At 39.0% G+C, this 23353-nt stretch overlaps 1 protein-coding gene across 1 annotated transcript in view; it reads right to left on the bottom strand.

Annotated features, from left to right (window-relative positions):
* Window positions 1-19066, bottom strand: part of ntm (neurotrimin) — a 452008-nt gene extending 432942 nt beyond the window's left edge. The window contains exon 1 of the mRNA XM_044370237.1: window positions 18858-19066. Within this exon, the coding sequence (XP_044226172.1) occupies window positions 18858-18918 (61 nt within the window). The 5' untranslated portion in view covers window positions 18919-19066. The remainder of the gene's footprint in view (window positions 1-18857) is intronic.
* Window positions 19067-23353: the final 4287 nt, after the last annotated feature.

The raw sequence follows: 23353 nt of genomic DNA, 5'->3' as shown, positions 1-23353 counted from the left end.
TCAAATGCAGAGCTGTGCAGAGACCTTTGGAGGGGAGTTAAAACACCATACACCAACATCATTTATAGCATAAACCCTTGAATTATAGCAACCCATATTCAAACAGAATGTAACATGGAATCTTACACCAAACTGCATCATACTATATCATTGTCCCCCACCCGATGAAATGGGAGAGGGGGACAATTTTATATCCCATTCATTGAATGCCAGGGGTCCAACCCAGACAGCTGAGGCAGCAAAGCCTGAGGCCGCGCCAGCAGAGCGGAGCTCTCCATCCATTCCCCAGCAGCGCCCTGCTGCTGCCGTGCCCTCCAGTCCAGATCCATTCTGGCCATTAACTTAACAACAGTCCTCAACAGTCCTTCAGGGCTGCCATAACAAGCTAACTGTTGCATCTGCTTGATAAAAAAAAAAAAAAAAGGGAAATGTAACCACTGCATCTGAAAAAAGGAAATTTGGACTCTGTTGAAAAGGCCTAAATAAAATGTAATTTTTTAGTGATGTGTTTAAGAGTAGTTCACAATTTGCATGTTATAATTTCTTTTCTAATATGCTACTGTATGAATCTCACTTTTCATTGATTTTTTCCAAAGAAGAGAGAAAAATTCTTTTATAAATGATCCTTTGATAATGGTTTACTTCAACCAATTACTACTTTTTTATACTTTGATCTCCCTCTTGCCTTTCTAAAGTAAAGGAGGAACAACCTCCTCTGCCTCTATGGACCATTTAAATCCAATCCTAATCAGAACACAGGGCACCATGAGTAGCCTATTAAAGCACTTCAGACTAGTAAATAAATAATTTGATCACCAAATACAACATTAGGCCCTATTTTTCATGATAGTGCAACGACCAGCGCAAGCAGCACATGGACAGTTTGGTAATTTCCTGTCCTTGCTTTCCCATCTTTGTGGTATTGTGGTGTGCAGCGGTGCATGCACGGTGAACTGCTGGGAGGAGAAGGAGGCAAAGCGAGCTGTTGGTGTTTTTGTGGAAAATGGATCTTAGAGGTCTCAGAACCACGTCTGTTTCTGGAGTAAAGTAACTCCGCTACCACTTGCTGATTTTATCAACAAGAGCAAACTCAGTACTTGCTGTAAATGTGCTGCAATAACAGATAAATGCTTGAAATATAAATAAGATTTTTCAATTAAACACTCCAACCTAAATCAGCACAGAAAATAAGGTTTAATGTGGTTAAAGTATCACTACTGATTTATAAATGTGGGTGATTCTTACAGTATCTGATGTTTATAATGTATGAAAAGCTTCTCCTACAGTTCATTAAATCCCTGCAGGACTAATATGTTGATAAATCCGCAGCCTCTGAGAGGTGCCACGCCTAACACAGATGGAGAGCAGGACGCTGGAACTTGGCTTGGGTCTTGAGGAGTTGTAGCATTTGTTCACTTACAAATAGCCTAAACTGTACACACAATGCACTGCTCCATTGATTCTCAGCTATAACTTCATACTCTCTGCTCCAGTCACCAGCCTCACTGTCACACACTCTCTCTCTCTCAACTGCACACTTGCTATGAACACAACCTACGCACTGAGCTATCCCTTAAAAAGGAGCTATGCTACTTGTATATCACTATAGTAGGTTAGTTAAAATCACACAAAAAAAAAAATAAATAAATAAATAACATTCAGCAATGGACTCAGCCAGTCATTGATAGCCAATATATTCATCCAATCACCCAAGCCTAACACACATAAAAGCATATGAGCATCCCGTCACTTCCTGTTAGCAAAAGATTCAACTGATAGAAAGAATCGGTATCGACATCGGCCCCAAAAATCCAGTCATGGTCGGGCCCTAATATCAACGTCTTAATTTATTTCTGTTGTAAATTTCTATCATCATCAATCACAATCATTTTATAAAAATGATTTTAAAAAGAGGATGGTAATGTTTTTTGTACATTTAGTATATATGGTGAGAATGTTTGGCATTTTTGCATAATACATAACTGATTCATCAACTATCAAAATTGTTGGTAATTAATTTTCTTTCAATCAATCTTAAGAGTCAACAGACCGCATGTTTCAGCTCTACACACAGTTTCATACAGTCTAACAGCATGAACAAGTGTCATCAACAGAATGTATTCCCTGTAGCATAGTCTACTATTTGTGTTAACACAAATAAACAGATCTTCATAATATCTGCAGAGCTTCCTAGTTAAATATATGTGTGCCATCTAACAGTTACTGATTTGCATGTGAGTCACAAAGCAGAGTTCAGCTGAAGACCAGAGTTCAGCTGAAGACTTACTCGCTTTCTCTGTGGCAGGTTTGTTTTTAGCAGTCTTGACTTAAAACATCTTGCATCAAAGGCCTCACTTCAGGTTCACTGACAAAAGGATACTGCATGAGAAGATGACTAGACCGGCGCTACCAATTACTGTGCAGGAGAGCAAACCGCACCATCGCAGCATATTATATTAGTTTGAGCTCATATGGTAAACAGCAAAATCAAAAGTCTGAACAATATTATAACAAATTTCTCATCGGGGCATTTTTTTTTATCCATTCATGAAAATAAACAGTGATTCAAAACTGTATTTTGGATGTTTTGTGCACATATATAAATTATAAACTGGCCTCAAAGTTAAAGTCTTACCAAATAAAGTAGCACACATCCTTTTTGTTTCTGCCTGAGCTTTCACTTTGAATATCACACTGCCATGATCTTGCCACTGCTGAAATGTTTGCATTATCAGCTAGAAAACGAGTGGATGAGTGGATCTAGTATAAACCACAATGAAAGCTGCCTACATGTCACATCATTTCTCAGGTATGTTGACTTTTTACATCACTTACAGACCAGCCAACAGATAGATAATTGCCACATTATATTATATATTGTATGACTCAAGTGCAACATCCCAGTGCTACTATAAACACACAGTAGAGTCAGTCTGTTTGTTCCATCACCACGGACCTGACATTTATGTAAATTGGACGTTCTTTCTCACCAAAACAAGCTCAAATGGTGGTGCATTCCAATAAAGTGGATGAAAGCAATTGTGTGCTCTGCGCTGCTTTCATCTCTGCGGGCTCTGCCACCCAAAACTCAGTTTTACATTTAATATAGCGGTGCAGGCTTGCAAACACACATCAGAACTGATGATATGACACAGAAAAAAAAATTGTTTTCACTTGGACATGTTGCACATTATTAGGAAACATTTACTTTATGTGAGACAATCTGTAACACAATGTTGATATGGCAGGAAAGAATATTCTGATTTCAGCTCCATTGAATGGAGTTCAAAATTGCATCCTGATACATCATGCAGTGGCCTTCAGTCTTTCATGACTGGAGTCCATCTAAAATCATGCTAAGAAAAAAACTATCTTGCAGGTACTCGAGTCTCTGCTATTATCTAACAACCTGGAGGTAAATCAAGAATGATTTCACGTCATCAAGCTGAGATGTTGTAGATGTGAAATTAAAATGGATTTTTCACATTCCAGTGCAAATAGCTGTCTTCACTCTACAATAAATCCAATGGCTCATTCTTCTAAAACTATTACAAGTCCATTTTGCAAAGTTAAAATCCTCATGGCAAAAGTAAACACCACATTACGGTTTTTAAAAAAATGTCCTGACTCACTGTTGAAACAGGAAGTCCACTTTTTGCCATCTAACTAATTATCTATCCATCAACCCAACTCGCCACCTCCTAATAAGAAATTCACCTTATATAGATGTTGAGCTGCGTCACTTCTCTGGGTCATAATTACTACAGCCACTAGATGGCGTCTGTCAGTGAAACGTAACTGTAGGTTGTTTTTGGTGACTGAATGAACAACCTATAGGGTCGTTTTTCTTGGGAGGATAGGATCATTAGAAAATATATTGTAAATATAAAATTACTTAATCTTCAATCTTCTTTAGTATTACTAATTGAAATCTTTCTCTATGCTCACTTTAAATCTCAGTTTAACATGTGTACTTACCAGCAGATTTTCTGACATCACAGCTAGTCTGGAAGTCAATCCTGGTGTGCAACTTACACAAGTGTGATGTAGAAACTGGAAGCCTCCAGTGTACACACTGAGACACGCTGAGAATGAACTTTTCACTGAAGTAGAAGACATCTTTTAGATGAACAATATTTGGGTTATAGTCTGACCAATACTGGATGTTTAACACCAATAATGATATATTCTAAATATTTGGGAATTTAAAAAACATCTGATAATGATACATAGGCTGTATTTTTTTGGAGACATTTTACAGTTGAAAAAGCAACTTGTCAGCACTCTGGTGGACAAACTAATAGTGACACTGTTTCTAAATGACCTCAAACCTAGTTTGGTATTTCTGTGCTGCAACTTCTAAATTACTTACTGGTTGAAAACATACAGGGACTATACTCATTACTGACTAAGGAGTTTTCCGAGTAGAGCCGCTTTGGGCCGATGCTTCAAATATTGGAGAGGGGGTGTTAGGTTTGCAGTCAGGTCATTTTGAGACAAAGCTTTGTAACCGGCCATGCTGTTTTCCGGGGTTGTTCAGTGTACAATGATGCAACAGTGGAGAAAAAAAGTATGATGCTTAGACTGACGGCAACTGCTTGACTGATGATTGGAACCATTGTTAATGGGGAAACCCTATTACTGACCCTAGGAGCAACACATTGTGTGTGTTGTTCCAATGGCAGCTGCTACAGGTTCAGAAGTTTACAACACAATAGAATAATGACTACATCACACTAAGAACGACTTGGTTACATTTTAGGCTAATAGCTATTAATGCATTGTGTGTACCAGGCTGCTTCTGTTTTTTTCTAATAGCCACCAAAATAACAACACTGTCTATGAGGTTTGTCCCTGTTCAAAACTGGCTACATATCTTTCCCAATTAGCAAGGGCAATGGCATGTGTAAAAACCTTTCAGCTGTCCTTTTTCACAGGTTGGGTTGTCGTTTATAACTCTTTTTCTAATATCAGGTGGAATAATTGGCAGTTTACACATACAGTACCACCCTAAAATTTATTGACTGTGTTGGCCTTGGTTCAGGGCAGCATCACAAAGTAGCCACTGATTTTATGACTGTTGTAATTGTGCTCCCCATTTGGAATTGAAGGATTGCTGCAGATTTGGAAAGCAACCAGGAACTCTGTGTTTAAGCAGGGCTTGATCGTTAAAGCTTTTTTCACACTGAAAGCAGGCTTTGGGTTTTCAGGAAAATATACTGTAGTTTCTAACCCCCAAAAGATTTCCAAAAGATTTATGATAGGGGAAAACAAAAGTGATTTTTCAGCCCGTCCTCTCAAGGAATTTTAGTATAGGTCTAAAATTCAGGCCGGTAAAAATGACCTATAGTTACATTTATGCCATCTAGTGGCCATAGTAACTATGGAAGTGACGCAGGTCAGATGACATCAGTATAAGGTAATGGTGTAAACAAACTATACATTGTTTTCGCCGGGCTGAATTTTAGACCTGTAACGTTGTTTTTTTATGAGGATGTGTTGTGATTTTTTTCAATTTAGGACAATAGCTTTTTGGCCTTAATGAATCGCGTATTAGCAAGGCAAGAAAATGGCTTAGCAGAAATCACAGCAATGGGATTTTGATTAATGAGAAACATTCATTTTTGTATTGACCATTTAAAAGACTATTAAGATTGCCACTCAAGCGTTGAGCATTAATTATAAGGCAGGCCTACATAAGCTTCCATGAAATTTAATGAGCACTGTAATGTCTGAAATAATGCAAAGAGCTTTGTAGAGAATTAGGTTGTAAATGAAGTCCTTAAACAACAGTCATATTAAACTTTTCCTGCCAAGTTTGTTTTCAGCGCACACACTAATGATACCTTGTTCTATTTTTTTTCCCCTGAGAAAAAAATGCTTGTTATTCACACACACACTTAATTGCTCACAGTATATTAAGAAATATTTGGAAAAACTGACAAAGAAAATCTGAGCAAACAGATATGATATTTACATGACAACTAATAATTATCATCAATCCTAACCTGCCATTATGACAAATAAAACACATTTCTTTTTAATAATTACACCTTCTCCAAGACAAGATTGTAAACAGCAGTTTGTGGCATTTTTTAAAAAAAAAACTGAATTAAAAAAAAAAACATGTCAAAATGATTAAGAGAAGTGAATGAGAGCAGTTGCAGCACAGTCATGTACATCAACCCTGCTGTTGGTCATCAGTGAAGCTTTACCACCAGGAAGCCCAAACAGACTTAAGCAGTGCATTCATGCATTCGCTCCATGCGTTGGCTCTAATCAACCTGTTAAACGGCATCAGGGTTCATCTTAGACATCTGCTGCTGATGTGATTGCAATTAAAAAAGCTACTTCAGTGCATACTCACAACCACAACACACCAGCCCAGATGCCAAGAAGCAACATTTCCCAGATATGAGATGGGGGATGTAAGCTCATCAAGTCACTCAGTCTACTCTGTAATACAGCAAGTCTCCTTGGCCAACCGATATTTCATCAATATTCATGAATACAGGGTGGGTCTATTGGTGCCATGTGCTTTGTCTCTTCCACTGAATCACTCAGGACTAGAACATGACTGTCATAACATCAATAATGTGGAAAATCCTGCTTAAATATTCATGAGTTCACATATCCTGAACGTGGACCTGCAAATTCATGCTTCTTGTGAACAACAAACAGAAATACAAAGCTTCCTAAGGCTCATAACTCCACTCTGCTGTCTTTCTTATCAGCTCTTTGTGACGCTGTGAGAGCCTGTAGGTCCTTTTCTGGGGGCGCTTTAAGTTATATCAGCCATATCGATCTGTTAACTTTGCATTCATCAATCACAAGGTTAGGGCAATGATTCAGATAAAATCAGCACACTCCATCCTCCCCCCAGTGGGAAATTTGTAATTAATACCCCTACGTGCCAGTGCATCCTCTTCTGTGGAGAAGACTGTGTCACCTTTGTTTACAGGTATAGTTACATATCATGTCAGTATATCAGCTGCTCAGTTTTTTGAAGGTTTTTGAAAAGAGGAAAAAAAAATAACAACTATATATTTAATGAAGATTCCTGCTCTCAGGAGGCTCAACTGTTTCCTATGAACACTCTCCCAGACTGCCACAACAAAGGCCTTTGCCAAGGGGCTTCCAGTACAATCAATGATAGCACTAATTGAAATATTATCTCTCGTGCTTCACACAAATGCCCAGGCAAGCCCCCAATAATTGCACACAGATTATTCCACAGACCATGTGCTTGCTAACCACTAACTCTGCCATCTGCTCCAAAATTACAACCATACCGCTGCACTAGTTAAATACCCTCAGTACACAGCAGCTCCCCAACTGTGAGATGCCTCCCTGCTATTAATGCATGAGGGCAGGCCCAGTCTCGAGTGACCTCCTTATCACTGAGTCGATGTTAAGGATCTGGGCAGGTGATGGTATATGATTGATGTGGGTATACTGCCTGCCCACGTAAATTATATATCTGTTTCCCTCCCTTGAGATTTCAAATCAGATAAAAAAGGAACATATGGAAGATTTAGGAAACCATCGCAGGCTGCAAACGCTCCTGCAAGGCTGGGAAGTCTTCACAATCAAGCGGATGAAGAATAGCAGCAGAAACAGGTTGATGGTATCAGCAGTTCAGGCAGGAGAGGGATGTTTGGTGCACAATAAGAGGCTGTTATTACCCATTCTAGACACAAGAACTACAGGTAAGCCGATTATAATACAGACAATGAAAGTCACATATCATGACAAGGTCACTCTGAGCTGGAAAAAACAAAAAAAAAGGAAACAAAAGGCCTAATTACAGCTAGGTAGCAAGACAAAAGGCTGCTTTTGTTCATCACATGGTTAATGTTGGGGATGTCATTCATTATTTATACTGTTCTCCTTTTGTTTCTTGATAGATAAACTTGTTTTAACTTATTTCATTATCCTCTGGTGACTCAGTCTAGTTGGCTTTGGATGCTTCTCCCTTCTTCTTGATTTTACGGATCCTGAAATATGCCTTCAAAGTACCATTTTTGGCACGAGAACCTAGTTTTTCATGAGCAGCTACAAAAAACTTTCACTGTGCAAGCATCAGCTATGGCTTCAATCGAAAATACAAGTGTAGTGGTTCCAGTGTGGAGTGGCTGATACTGCGACCCTGTGGCTTGATCTCCTGGGCTACTCCCAGCTGCTCCAACATGTGTGTCCTCTAGTGACTGAAGCAACTCTTTACCAAAATAACACAAAAACAAAACACTGTCCCAGTGCAAAATTCAGTAATAATTTACCCTTCACTCACATAAAAAGACACAAAGGACCTCTTAAAAAATACAAATAGCTGGAGTAAAACCGTTTTCATGAAGCCATGTCCAGAATATGTTGGCAAAAACCTTCTAATGTTGCACTTGAGTAAATTAAATTTGGTTTTGGTATAAATGCTTCAAACGTACCATCATTTAGGACACAATTGGTATAAAATGGCAGATCACTGCTACTCTAGTAATGTTTGCATTTGACATAATAATTCTGTTTGTTATTTTAATCTTTTAAGGGGTCACAGCATTGACTTCTCTTGCAAAAGGTTTGTTCTTTTATCATTGTGGTTATATCTGCTGTTTTAAGCTTTACCAAAACATAGATAATTGAACATAACATATGGAATGTTAGATTATGCAAATAAAAATACAGAAAGTGGCAATAAAATCCCTTACTCGCAGCTGCATATACTGTAACTGCTTCATAAATAATGCTCCTAACAAACAAGAATAACTTGTGAAATGCCTGGCAACTTAGAATCTTTGCCTCTCAGCGATTTCCTCTTTACTTTAGCTCGTCTTAACTCCTCAGAAAATCTCATCCTTTGTGTCAAAAGTCAAAAAACATCGGAAGAATTTGAAACTCTGTGTGCTTCATGTAACTCTGCTAAACAGCCTTTGGCATTCCCTTACCCCAGAGGACACATATACATCCAGCAGTGTTTCTCTAAAGCTGCGTACATAGAGACAAACAGTACTGAGGTCGAGCTGCGAGTTTCTCAAGGAGGCAGCATTCCTCCGACACAACAACTTGGTGAATGGACACAGTCTGAAGTCACTATCCCTGCTGCTTATTAATCAGCTCTCCCTGGCAATGTCCCTTCTGGCCACCGAGTCACATGACCACTTCACTGGAACTTGGCAAACTATGTGGGGGAGGAAAGGCTTCTCAATAAGCTTAGCCTTTACTTTTGTGCGACTGTAGGAAATGCCACTGCGTGATGACAGTGCATTATTTGATATCCAGGAAGTGAAATTGAAGCCATGCATGTGCAAACTAAGGACTTTATTCAGCACAGGAAAAATAAACAAAAAAAAAAAAAAAACAGATTCCAGCTGCATTTTCTGCCCATGATGGATTTACCCGGAAATGTTTATCTGCATTTCAAATACTAACGTTTCAGAAGTTTCCTCTGGGATAAAGTCTGTGAATCTGTCTGTTTTCTTCAACCTATGGGAGTCTTGTCATGTCACACATTTAGAGTGTAAGTTAGAGTAGTAATAATATAATTATATTCAAGAAAAAGTTTTTCTTTCAACATCTCCTGAGATTTGTTGTTTTTTTTTTCTTTGTCTGCTGAATTGTCAATGCCATACACAATGCAGCCACAGTATTGAGAGCCTTCAGTGAAATTCCAGCACTGCAAATTGATTGTTGACCCAAACTGAGTGTGAACAAATCAATCACGCTTCCATTAAACTCTTACAACAAACTTTCCACAATCCAGAAATGATAATTTGTGATACGAACCTGTGAAAACACCAAACAAACACAAGAAAAACCCCTAAAAAGCAGCACTTAATACAGAAACAGACTGCAACACAGAAATTGCTCCCCACCACAGGAATGGGAAAGACAACTGGATAACAATTACCTCCAATTTGCAATTTGCCTTTTCACAAAACAAATAGACCCTCTTGTTGTTTCCATGAAATATGCAAAGTGGCAATTTCACATCTGTGGAATAACAATTGTCATTTACAGACACTCATCATCTCATAACGTGTCTAATTTCCTTAATATTGTACCATGAAGGGAAGCAACGTGAAGTTTAATTGAAAAAAAAAAAGTTCCATATCCACGGTAACCTCTTGAGTCAAGCTATGGAGCAAGAATAAGAAAAAAATATACTATAGAGGTGTAAAAATAGCTCTCGGTGATCAATCTTTCATTTCTGGGTCCATTTTGTTGCTCACTCCTGTGTTTTTCTTATTTCATGGATGTCACGTCCATATATTTCCAACTTGTATAGAAGAGGCTGAGATACGAATTTTTCCTGTAACAGCAGACTCAATAGACTAGAATGCAATGCAGCCATGAGGCAGGTGGTATGTCATGTGAGGACAGTCTCTTCTCCATTCTCTTCTTATTGCTCTGTCTTGCCTGTGTATTAGGGCTGTCACTTTTTTTTCGAGATTCAAACTGCCATTTAATCGTGGGAAAAAAATAAGATCTGTAATTATCAGTCTGAATTCAAACTTCACAGTGTATAATAAGAGGAACAAGTTGTTTCTTGTGTTCCAGTGGGGAGTGCTAGTGAAAAAAAAAAAACAACATAAAGTCACACTTACTATTTTCCCTGTCACCAATCTTCCAGGAGCAGTGCTGAACTATGAGGTGGTTTTGGTGTAGTGGCCACTCTCAGTATTGCAGGATCACATGACACCCACTGGCCCAAATAGATGTTTTTTTTTTCATACAAAATCATTACAAAAGGAACGGCTGAAAAACAATATTGTCACAAACCCCCCTTTATTTGTTAGGTCTAATAAAATTTGGAAAGTCCCAAAGAGCCATTTCAGTAAATCATTTTCACTATCATGCCATTCACTTCAAACTGTGAGGCAGAAGAGACATGAGGCGTGAGCCACCATTTGCGTTGAAATTCATTCTCCTTCTTTTAGTCATTATAACTCAGTCATATGTCACATCAGAAATGATACACATATTTAGATTCAGTGTGATGTACATTTCCCGTGAATATCATCGTATCATCATCGTAGAAAAAGATGCTGCCTATATCGTCACGTTTTGAAGTTTTCTTCAGTATCACAGCAATCCAGTGATAGTTGTCTGTACATCCATGGGGCACAGTATCAGACTTTGAAGTTAGTTGATTGTTGCTTGCTTTTTTGGAATGGAGAAAGCTACCAAGCCAACGGACAATCAACGGGCAATCATGACACTAAACCATCTGAAAACTAATATGTGGAACCATTATTGAATGCAACAGCACGGATGGCAAAATCATAAATGTGAAGCTGCTTTCTGGTTTTGTAAAATGCAATTGCCTAACCCCAAATTTTCATCAGACATAAGCAGAGCTACTGAAGCATCCATCAGTCCACATCGATACATCAAGCCTCGCTTCAGCAGCTAGAAAGGCAGCAGTCATCGCTGACCACAGTGTTTTTATCAGGCTCACTGATATCAGACATATAACAAAATTATTGATCTGTTCAGTGGACAGAAATGTAAGTTATTTGTATTTAATTTGTACATAAAATTGTAAATGGAAAGTAGGCAACAATTCATAAAGAACAGTGCTGTTTTTGCTTCTTGCATTGCATCTGAATTAGTGTGAATGAATTACATGTTAGTTCTCATTCATTCAAACTAGATTCTTTTTTTTTTTTAAAGTGACAGCCCTTCTTTATGCATACAGTAATTCACAGCTGTTTGTAACAGGTTCATTCGAGTTCTCTGGGGCGCTCTGGGAAGTGTAGGAAATCCATATCTGGAGTAGAGGTGGATGAGGAAGGTTCAGGGACAGTGCTCCCAACAGATTCCAATGCTTTATGTCGAAATACACACATCAATACATCTTATAACAGTGTAAGAGTGTCTGAGGGTGAACTCATGCTCTCCAGTCAAGAAGCCTCCTGGCTTTAATAGCGTCTCATAGCCAGTTTACATGAGGTCCATTTATCACATTTTGATATCACGCAACTGCACACAGGTGGTGATATCTACCTGCCATTGTCGGCCATCTGCCTGCTCTGCCTGTACATTCTGCTGCAAGGCTTTATGTGGACTGTGCACCGGGAGACAGACACAGACATTTTTTTTTTTGCAACAACAGCTCTGCCTCTTTTGCCTTGAGATCCCTACTGAGTAGCTGTAGCCCTGCGATAAGAAGAGAACACACTCTACCCATCAACAATGATCTCAATGTCTTTAACAAAAGACTGCATACAGTGAGCACACCATGGCTCCCGTACCACCACCCCTATCCATCTCTGCTCTCTCAGCTGGTCATCCAATAACAGCTGTTGCTCCAAATTCCGATCTAAGCGGCTATAATTCTCATCTTTGGCTGACGCGGGCCGATGGAGGAAGGACAAGGGCACAAAACACAGGCCTGCAAGGGTCTTGGCCAAAAAAAAATCGCAAGAGTTTGTGCTGCATCCTGGCAACACCAGCCAACACCGTCTTCTCCCAGCCACATACAGAGAACGAGGGAGGGAGGCAGCCCGCTTAAACAATGAGACTGCCTCATTACCAGTGTTTATCTTAAGCTGGATTAATACTACAGAAAGAAATGCTCTTCTTTTGTTTGGGAGTAAAAGAATATGTGCTGCTTCTTCTTGGGCAGTCTGATATTGGGATGTTTCACCGTGTTTTAGGCTTTTTGTTGTTGTTTGGTTTATTTGCAACTTCTTTCCTTCTTGCAAAAAAAAAAAAAAACAAAAAAAACACCAAAAACACCCACTGATGTCAGCGTTTGATTGCTTCCCACTTACCCTTCACATGTCAGAGTCTGTTTGTTCAGTTATGTGGAAGATAATCAACCAGTGGGGTTCAGATCCTTCCAGGTTTCATGAAACATTCTGAAAGTTACATTCAGATTCACTTCAAAGATAAAAACACTAGGACCAGCTGCAGAATATGCCAGAGGTACTATTTGTTAGAGCTGTATGAACTTTACAGCCTCACTTTACAGAAAACATGAAAAGCTCATTCCAGGCACACATACTTTTAACTACAGCTTTTATTCAAGTGTGACTCCAGAGTCAAGTCTGAATCAGTTTCGTCATGGTAAATGCTAGGGGTGGGGGGGGGGGGGGGGGAAATCGATTGTAAGATGCATCCCGATGCGGACATGGATGATTCTGCATCAATTCACAAATGTCAAAAATCAATTTTCTAAATGTTAGTAAATAACGTGACGCTGACAGAACGAAAAGGCAGAACTCGAGTGCGAAGGCGGTGCAGCTGCAGCACCCGGACAGTCTACGGGGCGCACGCACTAGAGTTCATCTTCACTAAAGCATTTTTTGATTTAATGAGTAAATAATCACCTTTGCAAGATGAACGTGGAGTATATTGTGAACTTTCTACGCCGTCACTCGGAGACTAACGTTAGCGGAGCAGAGCATCAAACTTCAACAGTAACAAATGAGACCGGCTGACCTACACGCTGCAGCACAAATAACTTCAACCAACTCTGAGGTGAAGAAAATAACTCCGTGCTCAGTCTGGCCTGTTGTGCCTTGGACAGTGATGTCTTTCTGCGGAGCTAACGGTGCACCAGAGAGGCTGCTCTCCACTGCTGGAGACATAACATTAACAACAACACAGCGGAGCACCCTGTCTTGCCTCATTTTGTTATTCTCATACGGGGCAGAAGATTGTAAGATGCTGTCACATTAATTCATTCATTCATTAATGCAGTTAACTTTTTAAAATAAAAAGGCTGCAGACTATTTATTTTATCTGCTAGGTATGTTTCATATTGTATTTCAGTGGAATAAGGACAACAGTGAATGGTTCGGCACACAGTGTACTGGAGCAAGAGACTGAAAACAGGTCCCCTTTTCTATTCATTCAGTCCAGAATCGATTCTGAATCGAATCAGACACCAAAGAATCACATTGTGAGATTCCCCAAGATTCCCACTCCTAGTGAATGCAACTGTGCCAAACATAATAGATGGAGGGAAAAAATGCAAGACCACACAAGGTGCACTGTGAAGCTGACCTTGTCATATCCACACATATTTTCCAACTGCACATGGGAAAGCCAAAAGGATGCACGCCCTTGATTTTTCAAAGTGGTTGTTGTCCTGGGACCAACATTTTGTATGATAGCCCTGGGACAACAACTGCTTCAGCCAATCAATGTTTGTGATGTGAAAAACAGGAGGTAAAAATGGCTGTGCAAAGATGCACAAATTACAAGGTGAGACCAACATGAAAGTTTTCAAATTTCATTTACACTAATCTGCTACTACAGCTTTATGATCATGAGGATATTAAAATGCACGTTTGCTTTTTAGATTAGCGTTTTGCCATTATACAAGTAAGCTAACATTAGCTTGCAAAGTTGAGCAAAGTTGCTATGCCAAGACTGATTAGCATTGCTATATTTCTGGCTCAAATTGAAACAATCTGAAAGTAATATTTAGATGTTGAAATTTTTATAGCGTACCTAGCTAAAAAAGCTCAAACTTAGCTAGCTAGCAAACATGAGCAAGCTAGCAAGCCACAAAGCCAATACTAACCAAACTTTGAACGTGGACTGTAAATGTAAATAATATTTGACTAAAAAGGACATTTGATTTATTTTCATATTTAAGGACAGTGGCAAAATATCTAGCTTTAGCTAACAAAGCATAAACCACCCTTCATTATTGATGTTGGTTGAGCTTAGGGTAACTTAGTAATACATTCAGCAATTTTATGGGCAATGCTGCAGGCAACAAGCAACACAACAGTGAGGGCTAAAAATCTATCCAATATGTTGAGGCAACTCCTAGGGCACTGTTGAATATCAAAGGTTGCCCATAATATTGCTTTGTCTACTTCTATCCATGGGTTAAGGATACTCTGAGCAATTTTTGGGCAATATTGCAAAAGCAAATATATTTCAATACCATCACAAAAATAAAGCTGTAGGAGCAGACTAGTGTAAACTAACAAGTAAAATTTAAAACTTTCATGTTGCACGTTGAGGTCAACATTCATACTGTATGATGGTCTGAAGACAACAACGTATAACAGAAAATAAATCAAAAAAGACTTGAGGTCAACATTCATACTGTATGATGCTCTGAAAACAACATCATATACCAGAAAATAAAGCAATGTTGACGTGAGAACATATGTTAGGTAACTTTTTGGGCAACATGACAACATACCTGTTAACAGGAACTGAAGTGAGTTGTAGGGAAGATATATAGCCTACCATATAATGTATCTGTGCAACAAGAAATGGCCATATAAATAAGGCATTGGCAGCAGGGCTCTCTGTGATGACATCACAAATGTTGATTGGCTGAGGCATTTGTTGTCCCAGGTCTATCATACAAAATGTTGATCTCAGGACAACAACCACTTGGCAAAATCAGGACGTGTGCCAAAGCACAGCGTGACACTGTGATATATTGTCCTTGATGTACAACTGTCTCTCAATTTCTATATCAAACATAAAAGAAAGACAGAAAAAAGAAGAAAGGCTCAAAATGCATCAACAGGAAACTGATCTTCATTTTGGAAGAAGCTTCCTACTCTTTCCCTCTCCATTGAGCTGACGCAGCCCCACAGCAATTTTAGCCTGCGGCTCATCCCCTCGAGGTGTGCCGAGAAGCGCTTCAAGCACTTATTCGTGTCGACTGCCATCCAGATGTACAGTGTTTCCTGCCACAGTGGCTTCAGCCTCAGCCAGCCAAGTAGCAGAGCTCTTCAGCCCAGGTGCCTAACACCGTCTCTATCAATTTGCTCCTAATTGTTTTTCTCTGGTCCTGTGATCTGCCCTGCTCTCTACATCCACCCTGCCCGCCTGGTTCTGACCGAGTCCTCTCCATACTTCTGTACACATCTGTATACAAGCCAAAATATCACAGTTTCTCTCATGAACAATCACAATGTGCGCGAGCTGCTTCCATTTGTTATTATAATCAGATCAGACTGTGAGAGGAGCTACTGTAACAGCTCCTTTATGTTTTAAAAATAGATCCACAGTCTTAAATGTTAAAACCATGATGACAGCATATTTTGCAGCTAAACCCATATTGATACAAAGGGGTTTGAAACGGGTAATGCAAAGGTAATTACTTTTACTAATAATTACTTCTAGGAATCTTAACTTTGTGTATGACTGGGAATTGGTTCCGATAGCCGGTTCCATTTCGGAGGAGATTCGTGCGTGACCTGGATCCAGAGTTACAACACTAAATAATCTACAAATGTACAAAACATTCAGGTAACGTTAGCAGGCTACTCATTTTAAGCCACTGTTGACCATCAACAGATGAAATGACAAAACATCACCAGGACCAGATTACATCAGCTGTAGCTAATTAATGTCATTCTGTAAGAAATTACATTAATTACAGATTTATTCATTAAAAATGTATTTAAGATGAAACTTTTGGCTGTTGTGTGGTTAATGTTCTGTCTGTAAGCCTGTGTCTGTACTCGTCCAAAGATTGTTAGAGAATAAAACATCACTCTAGATGACTCATCTCGACCCAATTAGAATACCATAAAAACTGAAAAGTTTCAGCTGTCTGAGCCAACAAAAGCTGATTACAGACCTCAATTGAACCTTTAACTTTTAGTTATTTATAACTTGAGTTACCTGCAATTTTTTCAAAATGAAGCTAATTAATTTCAATAAGGTGTTAGAAAGAATACAGATTCAACAAAATGCTATGCAACCTAAACACGACTGTTTTAAAAGTAATAAAATATACTGTAGCCTATTATCATGAGAGCTTGTGATGCACTAACCTGCAGACCTCTGCTCACCTGTAAATCTGCCTACCTTTATTCATTAATTCATTATCCTCCATATGTTCTTTTTAATCTTTTTATTTGTTATAATATTTGCCTCACTCCTATCAGTGCCCTATTCTGTTGCTGCAATGACCCAATTTCCCCATGGGGACCATTTAAGTTTCATCTAATCTAATCTAACACATCTCTGATTCTGCAAGAGATCTGCTGATATGCAAATGAATTCTGCACAATTTCGGTGTTGTCTGGAGAATGGATTGGACTTGAAATGGGGTGGAAAGAACATTTTTTTGCCGGTGTATTAAAAAGCAGACATTTTTAATAGCGCAACGATGTGACACAAAACAAAACGCTTCCTCCCTGGCTGCCTGTTCCAGCGGTAATTTGTGTATTTTTCAAAAATGTTGTCTAAGTATGCAGAGGTTTTCTTTTCACTTGACACCATTTCCTGCCTGCTAAATAATGACTATACTACCTTGCAACATAAGTAATGATATGTGGTATTAACAGTGACAGTATCTGCTGAATTTTATTAAGTCAGGGGTTAAAACAAGCTCTCTCTGGTCTACTAAAAACACACTGAGTGAGTCACTTGATTAATTCCATCTTTTTCTTACCACTGACACATTTCAAAAGTACATAATTAGGTTGAAAAGTGCAAAGAGTCTGTGCCACAGTTTATTTCGGAGCTTTATATGCTAAAACTGTGTCCCACATAACATCAGTTTCAGTCTAGCAGAGTAGCAACCCTCATTCAAGATGGTACTTGATAAGAGGAATAAAAACAGTAACATTAAATTTGTTGGCATAAGTCATTAGGCAAAAAAAAAAAATCTACTTTTGATCAGCTTTTTATGTAGGAGTCATGTGCTGCTTTATTTTTATATAAGCGTTACTTATCACATACTGGGCAGGACTTTGGTTGCGGAGGGCTGCATTTTGTGCAGTCCAAGACATCTGGAAAAAGCAAAGGGGCTGCTGGCCAAATAAAATATAGTAAGGTTTTGGTTTGCAGATGATGAGCAAAAACACCCTCCCTTCCTTTCTAAATCAATGGATTTATCCACTTCATTCATTTATCCATTCAGCCCTTTATTTATTTATTTGTTCACTTTTGACTTAAAGGGTCATCATCAAAAGGACAAAGAGGATTTAACAGCATTAATCTTTCCTCGAGTCCCTATCTTATTGTAGATTCATGATGGAGCTTAAGGAAAAAACAAAAAGGTAAAACCACAATAGGTTGATTAGGGCTGATAAAGGTGCAGTTCATTTCCCGCAGGCGGCCTTTATTTGCGTCTTTTTCAGCGCACCTCGATCCGGCCACAATCTAGTAACTGGACGGAATGTTAATGTCAGGTGTAAACAAGGTCAGAAAAGACTGAGTTGCTTCACTGCTCTCCCTTCCAGCAGCAAAGCCCTCTTGCCTGCCCGGAGAATATGGCTTAACTTGGATGACCTGACCACGCAGTCAATGTGGATTAAGAACTAATACTTAATCAACTTTGCAGCAAAGACCTCCCGTCCGGGAGATTTACCGCGCGTCAAGATGATCCTCAGGCAGCAAGAGCCGCAAGCGTAAAAAAAGGACAATTGCACAGTGAAGGTGCATTAAAAGACCTATGTGACTGAAGGCTATTCAGCCAGCATATGATGAGCAGCATATTAGTTGCTCCTCTTCGGTTTTTGGTTTTTGTTTGTTTTTTTGTTTGTTTTTCCGGATTCAAAAATGCACAACCAAAGCAAAACTAATACTGCTGAGAATTATTTTGACAGGATTAAACTTTCGCAGAAAAGAAGAGCATGACTACAGCTTAATATAACCGGTGTAAAAATAAATTCAAAGCAACCACTTAAAGATACTTAGAGAGTCAAGCCACTGGCACCAAGACAGCTCAACTGCACTTCACTAATCGCTTTATTTAAGCTGCAGCTTAGATGACAAGCATCCTGATGTCAGACGTGCGGGCGAACACTGCCGCGACATGCATAAGGCACTTGGGTGAGAACAAACTGACTAACAGTCCCATCCAAACAGAGCCGGAGACAACGAGAACAAGTGCTCAAAAGATGACAAAATCCATCACTTACCTTGCTCCATCAGCAGGATGCTCATCCCGACCAGCATAGCCCAGTACAGAGGATTTTTCATGTTTATCGATCTCTTGTTTGTCTTCTGTGCGATGTCGTCGGGGAAAAATAGCCTGTGAGTCTCTGAAAATCCTGAAAAGTGCTTTTCTTCAAGTCCCCGGTCCTCCTGTCTGACTGTAAAGCATCCACCAACGCAGCGCTCAGCAGAGTCCCTCCTTCAGCTGTGAGGTTATTGGCAGCGCTGCTACACACAAGCTAGCGGCAATCAACACAGCCATTTCCGGTCTGGTTTTTCAAGTAAAACACACTTGCTGGTGTTCTGCCGTTTCGGTAGTCACCTAGCAGTGGCGACATCTTTAATTTGAAGAAAAAGTCGACCCACTTCCTGTCCTGACCCGGTTGTTTGTAGCTAGCTTGAAGTGGCTATTAGCGGCGGCCGTCCAACAGTCCGCTGTTTTCCTAATTACGTTATTTTACTCATAAAACATGCTAATTAAATTAACTTATTTATCTTGCGGTATATAAATTAAAACAAAATATTACCTGCGAGCAAAAACAGAACAATTTCTGTAGAATTTAAGATATTTAATATAGGTTTCATATCAGGATTTTTCAGTTTCAGTTCCCTGCGGTAGGCCTACCCATAAAGTAGTCACTTAATTTATTATAAATGTTCCACAAGATTTTACAGCCCATCATTTAAACCAGTGGTTCCCAACATGGGGGTCGGGGCCCCCTAAAGGGCACAAGATAAATCTAAAGTCATCTAAAATCAAAATGAGTAAAAACATATTTTTATGTTGTGATTTTTTGTTCAGATGTTTCTTTTACTTTTTTGTGAACACTGGATAATTTTACATCTTCAGACCTCTAAGAACTATCTGAATAAATACAAACTGAGAGGGGAACATCAGTCTTTGCTTGAGATGCTTGACATTTACTTTAGATGGTCACACAGGCCACAGGGGTCAGAGAGCAGCTGATTCCAGCAGTCTGCTGTCTGTTTGATGCTCAGTGACTCAATAATAATAACTTTTCATGGCTTGTTGGCTTTAAAAAGTCACCCTCCACCTTCTATTAAAGACATTCAAAATCTTTTCTCACAAATCATGTTGTAAACAATAACAGCCAAGCATGCAGAACAGAACATGTGAGAAAGGCAAAATAATAATAATAATAATAATAATAATAATAATACAAATAATACAATTCTGCATCTCTGTACCATCCTCCTGCACTTCATAGTTACCTCTACTGATTACATGCACCAGTCTCAACTATATACTATAAATGCATGAAAAATCTGATTTGATATATTCTTAATTTAAGCTCAATTTTTGCTGACTTCCAAGAAAATATTAATAACAAGTAAAACAGATTCTGACAGCTTTAAAGGATACCTGCAGAATAACTATTTGTTGTTCTGTTGCCATCAATTCTAAAGTCATCCATGAATTTACCAATCAGAAGCTATTTCTGTCTGTAATACAGTACAAACACTTCAGAGACACTGTTTGACAAATGCAATCCATCATTTAAAATAAGTGCATTGAATTTGCATTTTGTTTTCTTACCAATATAACTGTTCAGCCACAATCACTGCAGTGGCAGTTTTATCAAAAGTTGTTCCATTCTGCAATAATAGAGTTTAGTTCAGCTTCAGACGAGTGACTGACTTCAATTCCTCATTTAAACATACAATCTATATGCATTCATCCATATTCATATTTTCTTTGTTTTTTTTTTGTTTTGTTTTGTTTTTTAAATCAGCACACTCCTCATTTACGGCTCTATCAGTGTTGTTGAAGTATATTATCAGTTGATGTAAACACCATCATGACTGTTTCACAGTATTGATTGTGAGTGTCTTGGTTGCATGTTAGGGCATCCTTACACAGTGTTTATCCTGCCGACCTTGTCGTGACAGGACACTCAAAGTCATGCTATGCTGTGTCAGCTGAAAGCAAAAAACACCCTTCTCTGCATGTCACTGTATGTGTTTGCAGTGGCGGCCTGTTTGAATGAGTGTGAGCTTAGAGTCGCTCCTCTGCTGTTACTACTGCTGCTGCTATCTGTAAGAGCTTTGATTCTACTATGTGTGTCTGCGCCCTGGAGCTCTTTAATTCTGACTTAATTCCCATTGGGGAGATTATTTGCAATGCTCCCTGCATGTTACTTACCATGTTGCTATGTATGACATGCTGCTATTCTGTATTGCCACAGCAGGGAGCGTCCCAAAGAAAAGAGAATAGCATCAGGTTGAATTGTTTTTCTGTTTTCCATTAGTAATAAACATACATGTGAGGGTGTACTGTACATCACGGTTCCATTTCAAACCTAGAACATACATTGTCTAACATACATTTCTGAGCTGATAATACAGTTGTGACTAGAGTGTTCATAATTATTTATTTCAATTTATTTAGGGAAGTCAATGATGAATCAATTCTCCGATAATTGCCCTTAATAATTTAATATGGCAGCTGTCTACCCAGAGGCTCATGCATTCACTGGACTAGCTAACCATAGTGAATAAACAGCACTCACTACATCCCATCATGTAGCTAAACCAGTATGATATAAATCTGCTGAGGAGAGATCTGTGTAATCTAGTTTATGTTCATTTGGTAAGAGCTATTGAGAGCCACAGCCCTTTTAGTTGCTACACAACAAACAAATTAGACGGCTGATCAGAGGTCTAATGTTCAGTGCTGCTGGTTCATGCTTTATGTGTACTTATTCCAATATGCTCCAGTTAGAAAATAATCTGCTGGAGAATATTCTTACTTTTAAATATACAACTCAGAAAGTGCAATGAATCACTTTTTGTTATTTTGTAAAGATAACACACCAAAAGTTGATGTTGAAGTACATCACACTCTGCAGCTCCATAATGTATGAATAAATATTTGTACATAAATCTTATAAAATATTTGTTTATGCAGGGTGTACGGGAGCCTTTAAACCGGAGAGCACAGCTACTACAACAGCACCGGTGAAAGATGTTCAGCTGTTGTCTTCAGAGCGTCAGAGCCTCTCACTGGAGGCCTTTCACTCCCTCGTCCTCCACTCTGTACCAGACTACACTGGCTTCTCCTTCCTTGAGATGTACAGCAGGTGACCGTTGTGTGATCTTTTTGAGAGTTAGTGCCACTAAAACTAATCCAGTCTAACAAAGCAACCCTGCCCTCATTGATAGACATGGGATGGACAAAATATTGGAAACACCTCTCAGTATAAAGCATTAGCTAATATTCAAAAGCACCACAAACTGCAGCCTTTAAAATGACCATAAAGCTGAATCTAAAACAGTTCAAATAAAAACTTAACATTAGAACCCTCATGAACATAAGATTTATTGCAGGTCTGTTGGATGAGACTGCATTAGCTTTGGCTAGGTGTAACTAATAAACTGAGTGTATTGATACAGGCTATTCCTTTTTGACTATGTCCAAAATGCACCCTTTAGTGACAGTATGACATTACACATCATGTGAAAAATGATGTTTTACTATGTATATAAAAAACTTATGACCCGCATCAACTGCTTCTTCTGCAGCAACACAATCGCCAGAAGAAAACGATGGCATTGAACGTTTCTGCAAACCACAGAAATGTTGAATATATACGTTTCAACACCTGTAATACGTATCATATCATCATCTCTACAAACGTAGCATATTAACATTTCTACCCGTTGAATAATGATGTTTTATGGTTTGACAACGTTGTGGTTAAAGTCTGGTTAGGTTTAGGCACAAAGACCACTTGGTTAGGTTTAGAGAAAGGGTTAGGGTTAGGGTTAGGGTTAGGGTTAGGGTTAGGGTTAGAGGGTTAGGGTTAGGGTTAGGGTTAGGGTTAGGGTTAGGGTTAGGGGTTAGGGGTTAGGGTTAGGGTTAGGGTTAGGGTTAGATCATCAGAAACACCCGCTTTTGTCGGTTGAAACGGGAAGCGGACATTGGTTCCCAGACAGTTTGCCCCATCAAGGAGAAGCTATCGTACAGTTAGCAATTTCAGTCATTTAATCTAATTTATAATTTGGGTCAGTGAATGTATTTAATATTATATCACTGAATGTGATCTAAATATTCTTATCTCCCCCAGCATATGCATCAGCCCTGATGGAGTCTCTGAGGGAGGACTACTTCAGGTCATCAAAGACTCTACGAGAGAGAAGCGCTACCCTGTCCTCCACTGCACCAGAGTCCCTCTCCAGATCCCGCCAGCAGATCAGCAAACATGAGGCAGGCAGTCAGCCTGTAACCTGCACAGCCTTGACGGTTTAACACAGGACTTTAGTGTGAAACCTGGCACGGATGTCGTGGTTTTCAGTTTGACATTATAACAAGTCAGATTAATTCTACAATGACTGATTGTTTTGTTGTTTATTCATTGAAACCTGGTAAAAGATTTATATGAAATTTGAGGGAAAATTTTGGCTCATGAATGTTTGAGTGATGGGGTATTTTTGAACATTTTCACTATTTACTCATGCT

The sequence above is a fragment of the Thunnus albacares genome, chromosome 13 (genome assembly GCF_914725855.1).
Source record: "Thunnus albacares chromosome 13, fThuAlb1.1, whole genome shotgun sequence".
Taxonomy (NCBI): domain Eukaryota; kingdom Metazoa; phylum Chordata; class Actinopteri; order Scombriformes; family Scombridae; genus Thunnus; species Thunnus albacares.
The sequence above is the reverse complement of the archived record's forward strand: the minus strand, read 5'-3'. Positions and strand labels throughout refer to the sequence as shown.